The following is a 15,265-nucleotide window of genomic DNA, read 5'->3' as shown; positions in this document are numbered from 1 at the left end:
GCAAACAAACAAAAAACAAAAATAAACATCGATTAAAACAAAATGTACAGCCAGGCTTGGTGTCTCATACCTGTAATTTCACTGACTATGGAGGGTAAGATGGGAGGATTGCTTCCAGCCAGGAGTTTGAGATCAGCCTGGGCAATGTCATGAGATCTTCTTCTCTAAAAACATTTTTTTTTTTTTTTTTTTTGAGATAGTCCTCACTCTGTCTCCCAGGGAGGGGTAAAGAGGTGAGATCTCGGTTCACTGCAACCTCCTCCTCCTGGTTCAAGGGATTTTCCTGCGTCAGCCTCCAAGTGGCTAATAGTAGAAGGCATGTGTCAACACACCTGGTATTCTTAGTATTTTGGTATTTTTAGTAGAGACAGGGTATATCACCATATTGGCCACTCTGCTCTCAAACTACTGAGTCTCAAGTGATCCATCTGCCTTGGCCTCCCAAATTGCTGGGATTACAGATCTGAGACACTGTGCCTGATCTAAAAAAATTTTAAATTAAAAAAAAAATGTATATATATATATATCTTTTGTCATTTTATATATATATATATATATATATATGTATATATATATATGTCATTAGTAATTAACTGGACCTCCTACATATATATGTTAAAACTCTCTTGAGATCTGAATCAGAAACAAGAAATCTCAGTGCCACTACTAACAGTTGTCATTTTAAAAATTTCGTATATCTTTTTCTTATGTGCCGCTTCACCATTTTATTCATATAGATATAAAAGTTCAGAAATTGTAGTCTTTAGCAGGAATTTCAAAAATCGAAAATGGCAATGTTACCTTCCTCATGAAAATCATTTAACCATCTCAATCCAATGTATTCAGTTGAGTATCTAATATGCATATTTTGGATGTAGTTAAGGGCCTTCATCTGCACTTTTCTTTCTTTTTCTTCTTGTAGTTGCAGATTGTATCACTGGACTCGTCTCCGTAGTTTTCTTTGTGTATGTACATTTTGTGTCTCTCCAACATACTAGTTCATCCTCTTTAGGTGAATTTCTTTATCTTTTTATCCTACTCTTCACTTCTGCCTCTCCCTCCATTTTGTCTGGTTTTTTTTCCTCTCTCTCCCTCTGCCACTTTTCCCTTAATACAGTTTAAATTTTCTGTCTCATTCATCTTTTTCCTCTTTCTCTACTGACTAGATATACCATAGAATCAGCTTTGTTTGTTTGTTTTTTTGTCAGACAACTTCGAGTCATTGAACAACTGCTCCATTTTCCATGCTTTTAACATGAGAAGAAGAAGAAGCATTTTTCTCTTTTGGTAACAGCCCACCAAGATAGGTGGGAATTTCTTCTAACGGACTAAATCCAAGCAGACTCTACCTAAATCATCGTTCTGGTTCCATCTCTTACAAGTGATGGGGTTTGGGAGAAGATGCTGCACCTTAGGTGCTCTAATTTGCAGTTACAATCTACAATCTGCAACTTCCCTTTCTGTTAAATGGGGAAAAAAGTAATATTCATGACATAAGGTTTTGTTTTGTTTTCTAAGACGGGGTTTCACCATGTTGGTCAGGCTGGTCTTCAACTCCCGACCTCAGGTGATCCGCCCCCTTTGGCCTCCAAAGTGCTTGGATTACAGGCATGAGCCACCGCGCCAGGCCCTTCTTTTTTTATTATTATTATTATTTTTGGTAGGAGTTTTGCTCTTGTTGCCCAGGCTGGAGTGGAGTGCAATGGCACAATCTCTCCTCAATGCAACCTCTGCGTTGCGGGTTCAAAACATACTTCTGCTTCAGCCTCCCAAGTAACTGGGATTACAGGCATTCACCACCACATCCAACTAATTTTTTATATTTAATAGACGAGTTTCACCATGTTGAACAGGCTGGTCTCGAACTCCTGACTTCACATGATCGACCCGCCTCCGCCTCCCGAAGTGCTGGAATTTCTGGCATGGGTCATTGCACCAGGCCCAAGATTTTTAGGATTAAATAAATACAAAGGGAGCACATTAGCTATTTCTATGAACACTGCTACATTAGCTAAATTGGAAATTTTAAAAAAGTGTTAAACAGGTCTTAAGATTTTCTCATCAAAGAAGTGAGAAAAAAATTATTATGTGAAACAAAGATAAGACACAATAAATTCAGAGTACACTTTTGTTTAGATGCTACCCGATGGAGTGCAATATTTTTTGTGCAGCACCTTCATGCCTGGAGACTTAGGGCCCTGGAAGTGGGAATGGTCGCAAGAGTGGAGACGGGCTGGGGGTTGGGGAGCGAGGGGTGAAGGAGGGAAGGCTTAAGAAGAACAGTCGAATTTAAGAAGGACAGGTAGTGAACAGTTAGCTAGGCAGCGGGCTTTAGCCAAAGATAATAATAAATTGAAAGTAGGGCTGTTTGTTAAATAGCAGGCTGTTTCATTTTTTTCTTTTTTAATTTTTTCACTAGACTGAATATTTATTTCTGAACCTTGCTGTAGGGCTAAACTAGGTGTGACTCGCTTTTCCATTAAAGACTGTGGACATGTTGGCTACGACATTCTTTCCCCTCTTCTTCAAGGATGCCATTATTTCCCGTCTTCTTCAAGCTCTTCAAGAGATGCTGTTTACTTTTTAGTTGTTTTTGCTTCTCTCTGGAGCTTTATTGCCTGCTCTTTATTTCCAAAATGTGTTTGGGCACTCTGTAAAAAAGAAACACTGTTCTCGGGATTGTGTGGGTGATTGCCGGTCCCCTGGCTCGCTTCTCTTCCGGTCTCCCCTGCAGCTGTAGAATCAGGCATCGCTTTTCCAGGAGCTTTTAAAGGGGCCTTACATTTCAGAGAGAGAACTGCGCCACGAGCTTTGCCTCCCTGGTATTTAAAAGCATACAGGATAGCAACTTCTAGTTTTTAAAGTAAATAGAAAACTAATCTGAATTCTTTGCAATAATAGGAACTTGTTATATAAAATGTTAATTAGGTGGCCCGTGCTCGAAAACTGCTCTCAGGATATGACCAATGGGAGAGTAGACCAAAGCTCCTTCATTTGCATGCAGACTTCACGACTAAAGAACGAATCAGAGATAGAGAAACTAAATCTTCATTTACATAAGGTTGACTACAAATACGGAGGATCATGAGCTGTAGGCTTCATTTTGGTTCCTAGCTGCAGAACAGCGACGTTAACATGCCTGAGCCAGCGAAGTCCGCTCCCGCCCCGAAGAAGGGCTCCAAGAAGGCGGTGACCAAGGCGCAGAAGAAGGACGGCAAGAAGCGCAAGCGCAGCCGCAAGGAGAGCTACTCCGTTTACGTGTACAAGGTGCTGAAGCAGGTCCACCCCGACACCGGCATCTCTTCCAAGGCCATGGGCATCATGAACTCCTTCGTCAACGACATCTTCGAGCGCATCGCGGGTGAGGCTTCCCGCCTGGCGCATTACAACAAGCGCTCGACCATCACCTCCAGGGAGATCCAGACGGCCGTGCGCCTGCTGCTGCCCGGGGAGCTGGCCAAGCACGCAGTGTCGGAGGGCACTAAGGCTGTCACCAAGTACACCAGCTCCAAGTAAACGTAGCTCTGCCGACTACGTTAGTTTAGGAAACCCAAAGGCTCTTTTCAGAGCCACTCAACCTTTTCACAATCGGAGCTATGTACGGGCATATGAAGTTACTGCAAACTCTTGCAGCTGAAATAGACATGTTTTGAAACTTAAAAAGGCATTGTGTGGGCTGGTGGCTTCATTAAGCTTTGGTTTCAATACTTTGTGAAGTATCTCTAGATAGCATCTAAGATGTCACAGTAATTTTTGATAGTTTTGCTCTATGAAAAGGTAACTTCGTTTCTCCTATTTAAATCCTTAAAAATATACGGATTTTGTAAAATCAGAGTAGTTGAAGGGATTTCATTCAGTATTTAATTAGAGACTGGTTGCATTCCCTCTGCCAGGCATTGATATACTTCAGTGAGCCAGAAAGAGGAGACTGATATCCTGAGGCTGATATCCTAGTGAAAGAAGAGAGACAATACATTGGGCATGGTGGCTCATGCCTGTAGTTCCAGCACTTTGGGAGGCCGAGAAGAGAGGATCACCTGCGGTCGGTATTTCAAGACCATCCTGACCAACATGGCAAAACCCCGCCTCTATTAAAAATACAAAAATTAGCCGGGTATAGTGGCGCAGGCCTGTAGTCCCACCTATTTGGGAGGCTGAGGCAGAAGAATAGAATCTCTTGAACCCAGGAGGCGTAGGTTGCAGTGAGCCGAGAGCGCACCACTGCACTCCAGCCTGGGAAACAGAGAAGAGACTCGGTCTAAAAAAAAAAAAAAAAAAAAAAAAAAAAAAACACCCAAACTAAATACTGGTAAGTAAGTTTGGAATAAAACCAGCAGAAGTCTAGAGAATAAATAGTTTCAGAGAAGATGTCGAGACTGGCATGCTGGTTCACACCTATAATCCCATCTCTTTGGGAGGCCAAGGCAGGCGGATCACTTGAAGTCCGTTAGGAGTTTGAGACCAGCCTGGGCAACATGGCGAAACCACATCTCTACCAAAAATACAAAAGTTAGCCGGGCGTTGTGGTGCAGTCTTGTAATCCGGAAGCTACTGGGGAGGCTGAGGCAGTAGAATCGTTTGAACCCAGGAAGCACAGGTTGCAGCAAGCAGAGATTGTGCCACTGCACTCTAGCCTGGGCAAGAGAGAGATTCCATCTCAAAAAAGCAAACAAAAAGAATGTGGTGTCCAGGTCTGTTATATAGTAGAACGAGAACAGACAACATGAGTTTTGGATATGGCAAATGGACATCACTGGGAATATGGTTGTGGAGGGCACCCCAGGGACCATCCGTGACAACTTCTGGATGCAGAATAATTCTATTTTTCCTGGGAAAAGCCCATTAAGGGCTGAGCCTCACGTAGTTACATTATGCTGTCAGTTATCTCTTCAGCCATCACTCTTGATGGATCCAGGAATCAGCCCAGCTGAATCAAGCAAATTCATTTTCCTAGGAATTGTGGAAAGGGGAGTAAGAGGACAGGCCTGAGTGTTCAGCAGTACTTTAAGTGTTGTCAGTGATCTTTCAAAACAGTGTTTTATTTTGTTATCTGGAATTCAGCTTTGATGTTTATGTTAAAAAAAAATGTAATACACTTGCAACCTTTTAAAAATTATCTTTTATTTTCTAAGACATCTTGTTGTAGCACATTTTAAAAATACATGTAAGCTTATATTTGTTGAATATGTAAAGCTGTCATATTATTTATCATACATTGTCTCACTCAGTCCTCACAAAAGTATAGTTTCCCACACATTACAGATAAAGGAAGGGTGATTAGTAACTTGCCACAGACCACAAAGACAAAAAATGACAGTACAGTATCACAAAGTATAGACTTTCATGGTTCAAATACCACCTCCTTAAGAAAAAAAAATACCACCTTCTTTTTCTCTGAGCCTCTCTGTCATGAGAAATAAGTATAATAGTATTAGCAATAATAAAAATAGCCAAAATATAGAGTACCACGTTATGAACTTGTAAAAATGCTTAACATAAGTCTGGAACCTGGACTTTGAAAGAAAACAAAAATGCTTAAGAAACATTTTATCTTTCTTCACCCCAAAATCTGTAAACTAAGTAGTAGTACTACTGTGAAGAAACAGAGGCACAAAGTAGGTAATTAACCAAAGATGTTATACATTTCAAGTAAGCATTCTTCTGTACAAGGTTTCCCCAAACCTCAAAATGTGTATTGAAGATGATTCTTCAAGACTTTATAGGTGATCTCCAGTAAATACTTATGCTTAATGACCTCTGCTAAATACATAGGCCTTATCAGATATATTTACCCAGATGGCCAATAAAAGAACAGCGCAGAGTCTCAGGACAAAATTAAGAGGCCTCTCATGTAACAATACCTTGGTAGGAACTAAATCCATTTTCTTAGCTATTCCTCACAGCATCATCAGCCTTTACTGCTTGCCTTCTGTAGTACAGCTTTTGCTAACTTGTTTCTCAGCTAGTTTTTGCTACTTTGTTTCTCTGATAGCCATGCAGAATGTTAACGGCAGTTTGCCATCAGTTTTCTTACGCTAAGAGAAAACAGGCCAAGAGCGGTGGCTCACGCCTGTAATCCTAGAACTTTCGGAGGCCAAAGTGAGGGAATCTCTGAGCTTGAGTTCAAGACCAGCCTGGTAACGTGGTGAAAACCCATCTCCACAAGAAAATACAACTAGCTGGCGTTCGTGTCGCAAGCCGGTTGACGCCAAGTGGCTGAACAAAAAAAAATCGTTTGAACCCGGAAGGCCAAGACTGCAGTGCGACGAGATCGCGCCATTGCACTCCAGCCAGGTCGACAGAGGGAGACGGTCTGAAAATAAAAAAACAGAAAACACTTGGATCATCCTCACTGGCCATTAAGATATGAAACTAAGAGGAAATAAAATAATTGAACTTAAAATACGAAGCTATTAAGGGTGAAAATAATTATAAATTTTTTAAGCAGTGACTACTACTCTTTCTCCTGAGTGGGTAGGTGGCCCTGAAAAGGGCCGTTGGTTTTGCGGTAGAAAACTGTCGCGCTAAACTCAGCCGCCGAAGCCATACAGAGTGCGTCCCTGGCGCTTGAGCGCGTAGACCACGTCCATGGCTGTGACTGTCTTGCGTTTGGCGTGTTCCGTGTAGGTGACAGCATCGCGGATAACATTTTCCAGGAAAACCTTTAGCACTCCGCGAGTCTCCTCATAGATGAGTCCAGAAATACGCTTGACGCCACCGCGGCGAGCCAAGCGCCGGATGGCGGGCTTAGTGATTCCCTGGATATTGTCACGCAATACCTTACGATGACGCTTGGCGCCACCCTTGCCTAGGCCCTTTCCTCCCTTACCGCGACCAGACATGGTGAAAGGCTGCTAAGCTTGTAACACTGTAACTCTCCCAGAGCCACTCAGCAGTATTTATAATAGCGTGACGGACCTGTTTGAAAACCTCAAGAGCAGGGGCGGGAACCACAGGCAGTTCCCGCCCTTCTGAACAATTCTCCCTTGCTCAGACTGAAGGAGACCAGGAGGGACCTGAGGCAACAGTAGAGCCTTATTGGGATTTAATGAATACTCCTAGGTATATACGTGTGTGTATTTGCACACTATACTTGCAGCCATTAACTGAGTCACCAGTTCTTAAAGTTTTGATAAAGATGCTTGACAGTTCTCCCCTACTTTTCCCAGAATATGAAATAGTACACACTGTTGTCCCTTACAAGGTGCTTTCAAAGTATTTTAAGCAAACCGTATCTTTATTATCTGAGATTACTTTTATTGATTTATTAATGCCTAGTTAACCAAGTAGGGCTCTTTGGCATGCAGGCTAGATAGTGCTACTGAGGGAACTAAAAGTATATGAAAGTTGCACATTTAGAGATCTTTAATCATGGACAAATTGTAGCTAGCACTGTATCTATCATTCACCACATTCTATTACGGCGGCAGCAAATTGGCATCATAGAATCCAGGGAAACTATTGAGACAGCGTACTTCACGTACAGGCTGTGGGGTGACCTTGGGCAAGCTATACTAAGTTTCTTTTAAATGTATTTTAACAGGTGAATTGTAAGTATTTTGTAAGTTGAAAAGAGATAATCCTATTAAAATGCTTAGGATCACATCTAGATTCTGAATAAGCAATCACTAAACATTACTTATGCTATGTTACAAAACTGTGGCTGCTCTCAATTCCTATTCTAAGGTTCACCCTTTTAAAGGGATGAGGGAGAGTATCCTAATTTGCTAAAATCTAATTTTGGGATCTCCTCAAAATAAATAAAATACTTAACTCATAATTAATCCCCATAAAAATGTCCAGGTGCTTTGGGTGGAATATTTGCCTTTTCCTTCATGACTTGTAAAAAGAACCAAGTTTATCACAGCTGTTCAATTAGTACATGGTACATCGGAACAAATTGCAGAGTAAGGTTCTAAACCTGGATGCATAGACAGGCTTCAGGGGATCTGGGAATGAGTTTAAAAAAAAAAAAAAAAAAAGTTAATTATTATTCGATTGTGTTCACACTATAACAACATTTAAATTGTGCAACCAATTAACATAAAGACCAAAGCAAAGAAGCCAACAAAAAAAAAAAAAAAAAGTTAATTATTATTTTAAACCATTCTCCAAAGGAAACTTAGCATTTCTCTATTTATGAAATCAGAAAACAAACAGTATAATTGGCAGAACTGGCAGAAAAGTGCTTTTATTAGTATCACATTGCCATTGCCAGTATCTCAAAATGTCATTTAAAAATCTCAATCCTCCTAAACTAGATTAAGTCTTTCATCTGGGTAGATTATTATTTAATGTATTCATTTAAAAAGCACACATGGTTGTGGCTTCTGCCTGTAAATCTTAGCTCTTTGAAAGACCCAGATGTGAGGATCACTTGAGGCCAAGAGTTTGACACCAGCCTGGCCAACATGGCGAAACTCTGTCTCCACTAAAAAGACAAAAATTTGTCAGGCATGGTGGTGCAGGCCTGTAATACCAGCTACTCAGGTGGCTAATTGCTTGAACCTGGGAAGCAGAGGCTGCATTGACCCAAGATAGCACAAATGCATTCGAGCCTGGCCAACAGAGTGAGACTCTGTCTCAAAATCAATAAGCAAATAAAATTAAATATTTAAAAGCACATATGATTTTACCAATTCAGATTTTTTATAATTTGATATTGGCATATTAATATAAATGTTTCACTTTATAATCCTATATATTATCTAATGCATTTAAAACTGCTATTCTGGGTGGAGCGCAGTGGTTCACTCCTGTAATCCCAGCACTTTGAGTCGGAGGTGGGTGGATCACCTGAGGTCAGGAATTTGAGACCAGCCTGGCCCAGGTCCAGGGTCAGATAACCTTTATATAGGATTAAATATACTTCTGGAATTGATTTAGAAGTGTCACAAGATATACAGGAGGTTGTCATGAGGTATAGCCCCTGTCTCTTGAGAAAACAAAATAAGTTATTGCTCTTTCCTCTGTTATGCTGTGTGTGTGAGTTTCTCCTAATTTTGTACTCACTTTGGAAACATTTGCGTGTGTAAATCTTTTAGTGTTTATTCAATAATACATTGTGTTTTATTTATTTATTTATTCAGAGAATGAGTCTCACTCTAACGTCCAGCCTCAAGTGCCGTGGCGTTATCTCTGCTGGCTGCAACCTCCTATTTCCAGATTCAGACAGTTTCCCTGCATCAGCCTCCGAAGTAGCTGGGATTACAAGGGCCTGCTACCATGCGCAGCTAATTTCTGTATTTTTTGTAGAGATTAAGTTTTACCATGTTGGCCAAGCTGGTCTTGAGCTCCTGACCATTAAGTGATCCGTGTACCTCAACTTCCTAGAGTTCTGAGATTACAGGCATGAGCCACCATAACTTACCCTTTTTTCTTTATTTTATATTGATAGAGAAAGGTCATTTTGCTGCTAGAATTGTTTTTTTTCTACAACATGTGTAAAGAACAAAAAGCCCCATAGTGATTTCATTTCTTTGTTTCATCCTAATTAGGAATATGGTGGCTAAATATGAATTCTCTATCTAGATCAAAATTAGTACTAAAATCCTTCTTAGGAGAGGCATAGTATGTATGGGCCACTTAGAGCTAAATGGCAAAAACTTGAACAAGTTACCTATTTCATAATTGCTCTGCATCTTCAGTGGTGTATAAGGCCTCGCCCAGTCATTCAATTTAAAATGAAAATCCATGTCAACAGTATTGCATAGGACATACTGCTGCAGAAAACAAGCATTTGGGCAGTGGCCCTAAAGTCAAAATAAAGAAATGGAAGGTTAAGGATACTTGAGTTCTGTTGTGCTTCCACACAACTCCCTGTATGTATTTCTGCAAGCTTTTTTTACATAAACATTTGTATGCCATTCCTACAATACCAATCTATACCTTCTAGTTATTTGTAAACTACTAGGAAGATTTGAAAGTGGACAAGTATCCAGATAATATGAAACATATTATCATGGAATTTGAAGAAATCCATCTAGGGCCGGGCGTGGTGGCTCATGGCTGTAATCCCAGCACGTTGGGAGACCGAGGCGTGCAGATCACGAGGTAAGGAGTTTGAAACCAACCTTGCCAAGATGGTAAAACTCCATCTCTAGTCTCTATTAAATATAACAAAAATTAGCAGGCCGGGCGCAGTGGCTCACGCCTGTAATCCCAGCACTTTGGGAGGCCGAGGCGGGTGGATCACGAGGTCAAGAGATCGAGACCATCCTGGTCAACATGGTGAAACCCCGTCTCTACTAAAAATACAAAAAAGCAGCTGGGCATCGTGGCGCGTGCCTGTAATCCCAGCTACTCAGGAGGCTGAGGCAGGAGAATTGCCTGAACCCAGGAGGCGGAGGTTGCGGTGAGCCGAGATCGCGCCATTGCACTCCAGCCTGGGTAACAAGAGCGAAACTCCATCTCAAAAAAAAAAAAAAAAAAAAATTAGCTGGGTGTGGTAGCGCTTGCCTGTAATCCCAGCTACTTGGTAGGCTGAGGCAGAAGAATCCCTTGAACCTGGAAGGCGGAGGTTGCAGTGAGCCGAGATTGCGCCACTGCACTTCAGCCTGGGCAATATAGCGAGATTAAGTCAAAAACAAAGAAAGACAGAAAGAAAGAGAAAGAAAGAAAGAAAAAGAAAGAAAGAAACAAAGAAAGAAAAGAGAGAGAAATTGATGTAGGAATGCAAAACAGGGAGAGATCTCATCCAGTTTGAGATACGGGGAATGAAAAATAGAAACATTTCAAAGCATGTCATTGGATTAGTTTGAAGTTTAAAACAGGGTTGGGGAGTGAGAAAAAGGAAGAATAAAAAATGAAAAAAAGATACTCTGAAAGGTAATATAATTAGACCAAAATCACGTGTCTCCAAAGGGCAAAACATGACTCAAGTAAACGTCGTAATATTTGGAATTCCATGCTTCTACTAAACCACACTGCCAGATCATTGATTTAAAGACCATATTAGAAAGTTTGATTGCCATAGTAAGGTTACTCTTAAATTCTAAAGCTGTATGAATCCAGGTTTTTCTTCATGGCTTATAAGAATAGAGAAAAACAGTTTTTAAGTGAAAAAAAAACCATAAAGCTACAAGGAGATGGGGCATGTAAATTTGAAGCTCATATGAAGAATATTTCACCCAGAGCAATGAAGAGGATGCATGACAGCACAGAGAGATGAGAGAAGAAAACGGCCCTTAAGAAGGCTATAAAAATAGGCAGTCCAAAGAAGAAATAGAAGAGTAAGAATTACAACCATGAAAAGGAAAATAAAGAAGGAAAGATGGATTTAAGAAGAATTAGTAACAGATTGGATTTGGCAACAAAAGAAAGCGAATAATTGAAGTGTTACTTCACAAAAGAATAGTGTTATGAATAGAATGTATAGGAATGTCACTTGAAAGGTTGCTTCCTTTATGTGGTTGGATATATTCAGGGTATGATACAGGTGAACAATCAAGCCAACATTCTGCAATCTTAGACAGAAGCTACTTAGATGAGGATGGTTCTACTGAGAGTCTGGTATAGAAGATGAACAAGCAATCATTCTGAAATGCAAGTTTGATCCTTAAGCAAGAGGACAGGCCTGAAAAGGAGAGACTTCAGTTACTTGCATGAAAGTAACTAAAGAACCCATGAAGGCAAATAGGATAGTACCTTAGAAAATTCCTGCAGTTGGAAGGCTAGAAGTCACTTCTTCCTTTGTTGGTGCTCAGGAAAATCAAATATGGTGGGTCAAAGCCATTTTAAGATTAGAAATACATGGGCTCCAGAAACAGTTAATACACACTCAAAGTAAATGTGATTCATATTTAGCTCATTTCTCATCTCATCCCAACCATTTGAACTGATTTTCATTTTTATTGACATTTATTAATTTGTTCATGTCCTAGTTGAATTTGCTACATGAAGTCATTTGTTAATTTTGATGGGATAAAAAAGTGTGAAACCCTCAACTTTTGTGCTTTGCTCTGTCTGTTCCCAGCATGTTTCTCCTTCACAGTCTTAGTAAGACATAGAATTGTACATGCTCCCCAGATCAACAGATGTTCAAGACACTGAGGAGTGGAGAAAAATCAGTTAAATCGCTTTTTGCCATCATTCCATTTTCTTCTCATATCGAACATAAGGTGTACTTCTTTCACTTTAAGCCTATATCATTGTTTAAACAAGAAATGTAGTACTGAATATAAAACATGGCTTTTTAAATTGCTCTCTTAAGACAGTTTTGTGTGTGTGGTCTTTGTGTGTATATTTCTTGATCCTGGTACTTTAATACTTTGCGAAAGTCTATCTTCCTCTGTCCTTAAGCATGACAGACCCCTGAACACAAAGTCCTATGAATACTTCAATAACTAATTTCCCCCAGTAAATTTTTTTTTTTAAACTGCTTTTACTCATAAATGAGTCCGGTTCTGTCTTTTATGCCCTTTCTTGGATCTCTCCTGAGTGCAGCTATGCAAACAGTCCCAATGCCAGGAGAATCACTGATCATTGTATTTCCCATTTTCCCAGGGCATCGTTGAACATTCACTTGAACTCTCCCAAATTAACTAGACTTCCAAATAGTCTTAAGAAGCCATCATAAAACATTTCAGCCCCAACTAATTTTATCAGAGCTGTTGTTCTAAATATCCTTATTGCTGTTGTTGTACAAAAATTTAAAAACAAACAAAAAAAACCCTTCTCATAAAAAAGAGTTTCTGGTTAAATCTCAATGAAAATCAAGCAGTTGTTTCATGGATGAAAAGTCAAAAATCTGTAGGCTATTACATGACAGCAAGCAATTGCAGACACAAATGGAAGAATTTATATTTTAAATTAAAATCAATAAGTTGTCTCTCTGAACTGTGAATTTCTGAAAGTCAGAGCTTTCGATAAAGGCTGAGGCTGCTTTAATAAAAACTAGAAAAAGAAAAATGCAAAGATCATAAAGCCGTAGCCGTCCAGGTTCATTGTAGAATAGAATTGGTGTAATTCCTCCTCAGAAAATTTAAACTATTTTGCTTTTCTGAATTCCAAAAAACACAATTCAGAGACAGGGTTGAGACTACGTTGCTACGAAGCTGAAAGACTGAGCTGGGAACCAATCAGCGCCCAGCTTGTCTGTGTGTGACTTACACGTAATAATTGACACACTTGCAGGCTGATTTTTTTTTAACTGTTAGATATCCAAACCTACAATTATGTCGAAACTTTTTATGCCGTGATTTCTGGTCTATCTCCCAAGTCAACGACTGAAGTAAAGAAAAAGTTTTGCAAGTCCGAAGGTGCCGTGAAGCGCAAGACGTCCAGGCCACCTCTATCTGACCCATCACTATCGACTTAGCTGCCTCCAAGAAGCGCAGAGGATGGTCTGTGGCCTCACTCAAGGTGTTGGCGGCTACAATGTGAAGAGCGGCCGCATTAAACCCGGCCTTGCCTGGCACGATGGCCTACACATGTAATCCCAGCATTTTGGGAGGCCAAGGCTGGAGGATCACTTAAGCTGAGGAATTGTTTTTAGCGGTGTTGTTTTTCATGTTGTTGGAGTCTAGCTCTGCTGCCCTGGTTCGAGTGGAGTGGCACGACTTCAGTTCACTGCAACCTCCGTCTCCCGGGTTCGAGCCCTTCTCCTGCCTTAGCATTCCGAGCAGCTGGGACTACAGATGCGTGCCACCACACCCGGCTAATTTTTGTATTTTTAGAACAGAGGAAGTTTCAGTGTCTTGGGCACGCCGGTCTGGAACTCTTGACCTTACGTGATCCACCCGCCTATGCATCCCAAAGTGCTGGAATTACAGGCGTGAGCCACCGCGCACGGCCAAGCTGACAAGTCAGAGACCAGCGTGGATAGCAGTGAGCGACCCCATCCCTAAAAATAAAATTTAAAATTATTTGAATAAAGGTGGGCCTTGAAAACGAACAAGGGTAGCTTCGTGCTAAGAACAGCGCCTCGGGTTCGTTCCAGCTAAACAAGGCGCTCTATGAGAAAACTAAAACCAAGGCAAAAAGAGCAGCTGCAGTCATGCCCAAGACAGCTGTCCCGGCAGCCGAGAGGCCCAAGAAAGTGTGTGGCACCCTTAACGCAGAGTGTTAAGCAGACCCCCAAAGAAGGCTTTTGCGGGTGGAGGCTGCTGGAGAAAAAGGTTTAAGTTGATCGAAGATGGCCAAGAATCTTACTAAATCAAAAGTTCCCAAGCATAAGACATCCGAGCGTGAGAAAGCAGCCACCCAAAACAGAGTAATTAAAACTAGAGTAGCTTAAAGACTATTTTAGGAGCTGCCCAATTATTATAGAGCATTTTACACCAATTCCGTGAGGGGAGGGGAAACGGATAGAATGCCTGCTTACCTCAGATTCCAGTTTACCGACAGCAGCAGTACACAGCATCTTTTATAGAAAAGGTTGTTGGCTCTGAAAAGAGCCTTTGGGTTTTTGTTATCACACATTCACAAGACAATTTATGCCCTCTCCCCACGAATGCGGCGAGCGAGCTGGATGTCCTTGGGCATGATAGTCACTCGCTTTGCATGGATGGCGCACAGGTTTGTGTCCTCAAAGAGCCCCACCAGGTAGGCCTCGCAGGCCTCCTGCAGCGCCATCACAGCTGAGCTCTGGAAACGCAGGTCGGTCTTGAAATCCTGCGCGATTTCACGGACCAGACGCTGGAATGGCAGCTTGCGAATCAGCAGCTCGGTGGACTTCTGGTAGCGGCGGATCTCGCGGAGGGCCACGGTGCCGGGCCGGTAGCGGTGCGGCTTCTTCACCCCGCCGGTGGCCGGAGCGCTCTTGCGAGCAGCCTTGGTGGCCAGCTGCTTGCGAGGCGCCTTCCCACCAGTGGACTTGCGAGCTGTCTGCTTGGTACGAGCCATTGCGAACTTCTGAACCCGCCTAAATGAAGAAAAAACGAAAGCCTAGCCTTTTGTACCCATATATATAAAGACAGTCCTGTTCTGATTGGACAAATTGGACAAGGCAGTCTTTCCTCTTAGGCTCGATTGGTGGAGACTCCCACTCCCGAACAGAACATCCCGTGCCTATAGACCAACTATAAACTATTCCTCCGTCCGTTCCCTTTAATTGCTGGTGTTTTCAACCCTTTCCTCTCTGTGCCACCTTTATCACGTTTATTTAAGACGTACCTTGATTTTCCTCCGCAAAATTTTATCTAGCTACTGGGATGACGTATCTTGACAATTTTTTTTAAATGTTGGCGCCTGAAACTGGCTTTTTTGATCAATGTTTTGAAAAGACGCGCGCTGGTTGTGATTGGCCAAGTGATTTCTTTTTAAC

General features: G+C 41.4%; 2 protein-coding genes and 1 long non-coding RNA gene across 3 annotated transcripts; 2 read left to right on the top strand and 1 right to left on the bottom strand.

Moving 5' to 3' along the window:
• Positions 1-3,093: 3,093 nt before the first annotated feature.
• LOC108287017 (histone H2B type 1-C/E/F/G/I) lies at positions 3,094-3,595 on the top strand. The gene has a single exon (XM_017505193.2). It carries the CDS (start codon positions 3,136-3,138, stop codon positions 3,514-3,516), a length of 381 nt encoding a protein of 126 aa, XP_017360682.1. The 5' UTR covers positions 3,094-3,135; the 3' UTR covers positions 3,517-3,595.
• Positions 3,596-5,718: 2,123 nt separating this feature from the next.
• Positions 5,719-14,863, bottom strand: LOC108287021 (histone H3.1-like). Its single transcript, XM_017505197.2, has 2 exons — positions 14,512-14,863; positions 5,719-6,854 (listed from the first exon to the last, which is right to left on the bottom strand). The coding sequence occupies exons 1-2, from the start codon at positions 14,842-14,844 to the stop codon at positions 6,531-6,533; spliced, it is 657 nt and encodes a 218-aa protein (XP_017360686.1). The 5' UTR covers positions 14,845-14,863; the 3' UTR covers positions 5,719-6,530.
• On the top strand, positions 6,854-11,945 carry LOC108287027. Its single transcript, XR_001818172.2, has 2 exons — positions 6,854-7,072; positions 11,134-11,945. It is a non-coding gene; the product is annotated as an uncharacterized LOC108287027 (long non-coding RNA).
• Positions 14,864-15,265: the final 402 nt, after the last annotated feature.

The sequence above is a fragment of the Cebus imitator genome, unplaced genomic scaffold (genome assembly GCF_001604975.1).
Source record: "Cebus imitator isolate Cc_AM_T3 unplaced genomic scaffold, Cebus_imitator-1.0 Scaffold335, whole genome shotgun sequence".
NCBI classification, from domain to species: Eukaryota; Metazoa; Chordata; class Mammalia; order Primates; family Cebidae; genus Cebus; species Cebus imitator.
The sequence above is the reverse complement of the archived record's forward strand: the minus strand, read 5'-3'. Positions and strand labels throughout refer to the sequence as shown.

What these genes read in the sequence shown, in the direction of transcription:
- LOC108287017 (XM_017505193.2), top strand. Translation starts at nt 3,136, where the DNA reads ATGCCTGAGCCAGCGAAGTCCGCTCCCGCCCCGAAGAAGGGCTCCAAG.
- LOC108287021 (XM_017505197.2), bottom strand. Translation starts at nt 14,844, where the DNA reads ATGGCTCGTACCAAGCAGACAGCTCGCAAGTCCACTGGTGGGAAGGCG. An exon ending in TTGAGGACACAAACCTGTGC is followed by an intron (nt 6,855 to 14,511) that starts GCCATCCATGCA and finishes TTACAAGCTTAG; the next exon opens with CAGCCTTTCACCATGTCTGG.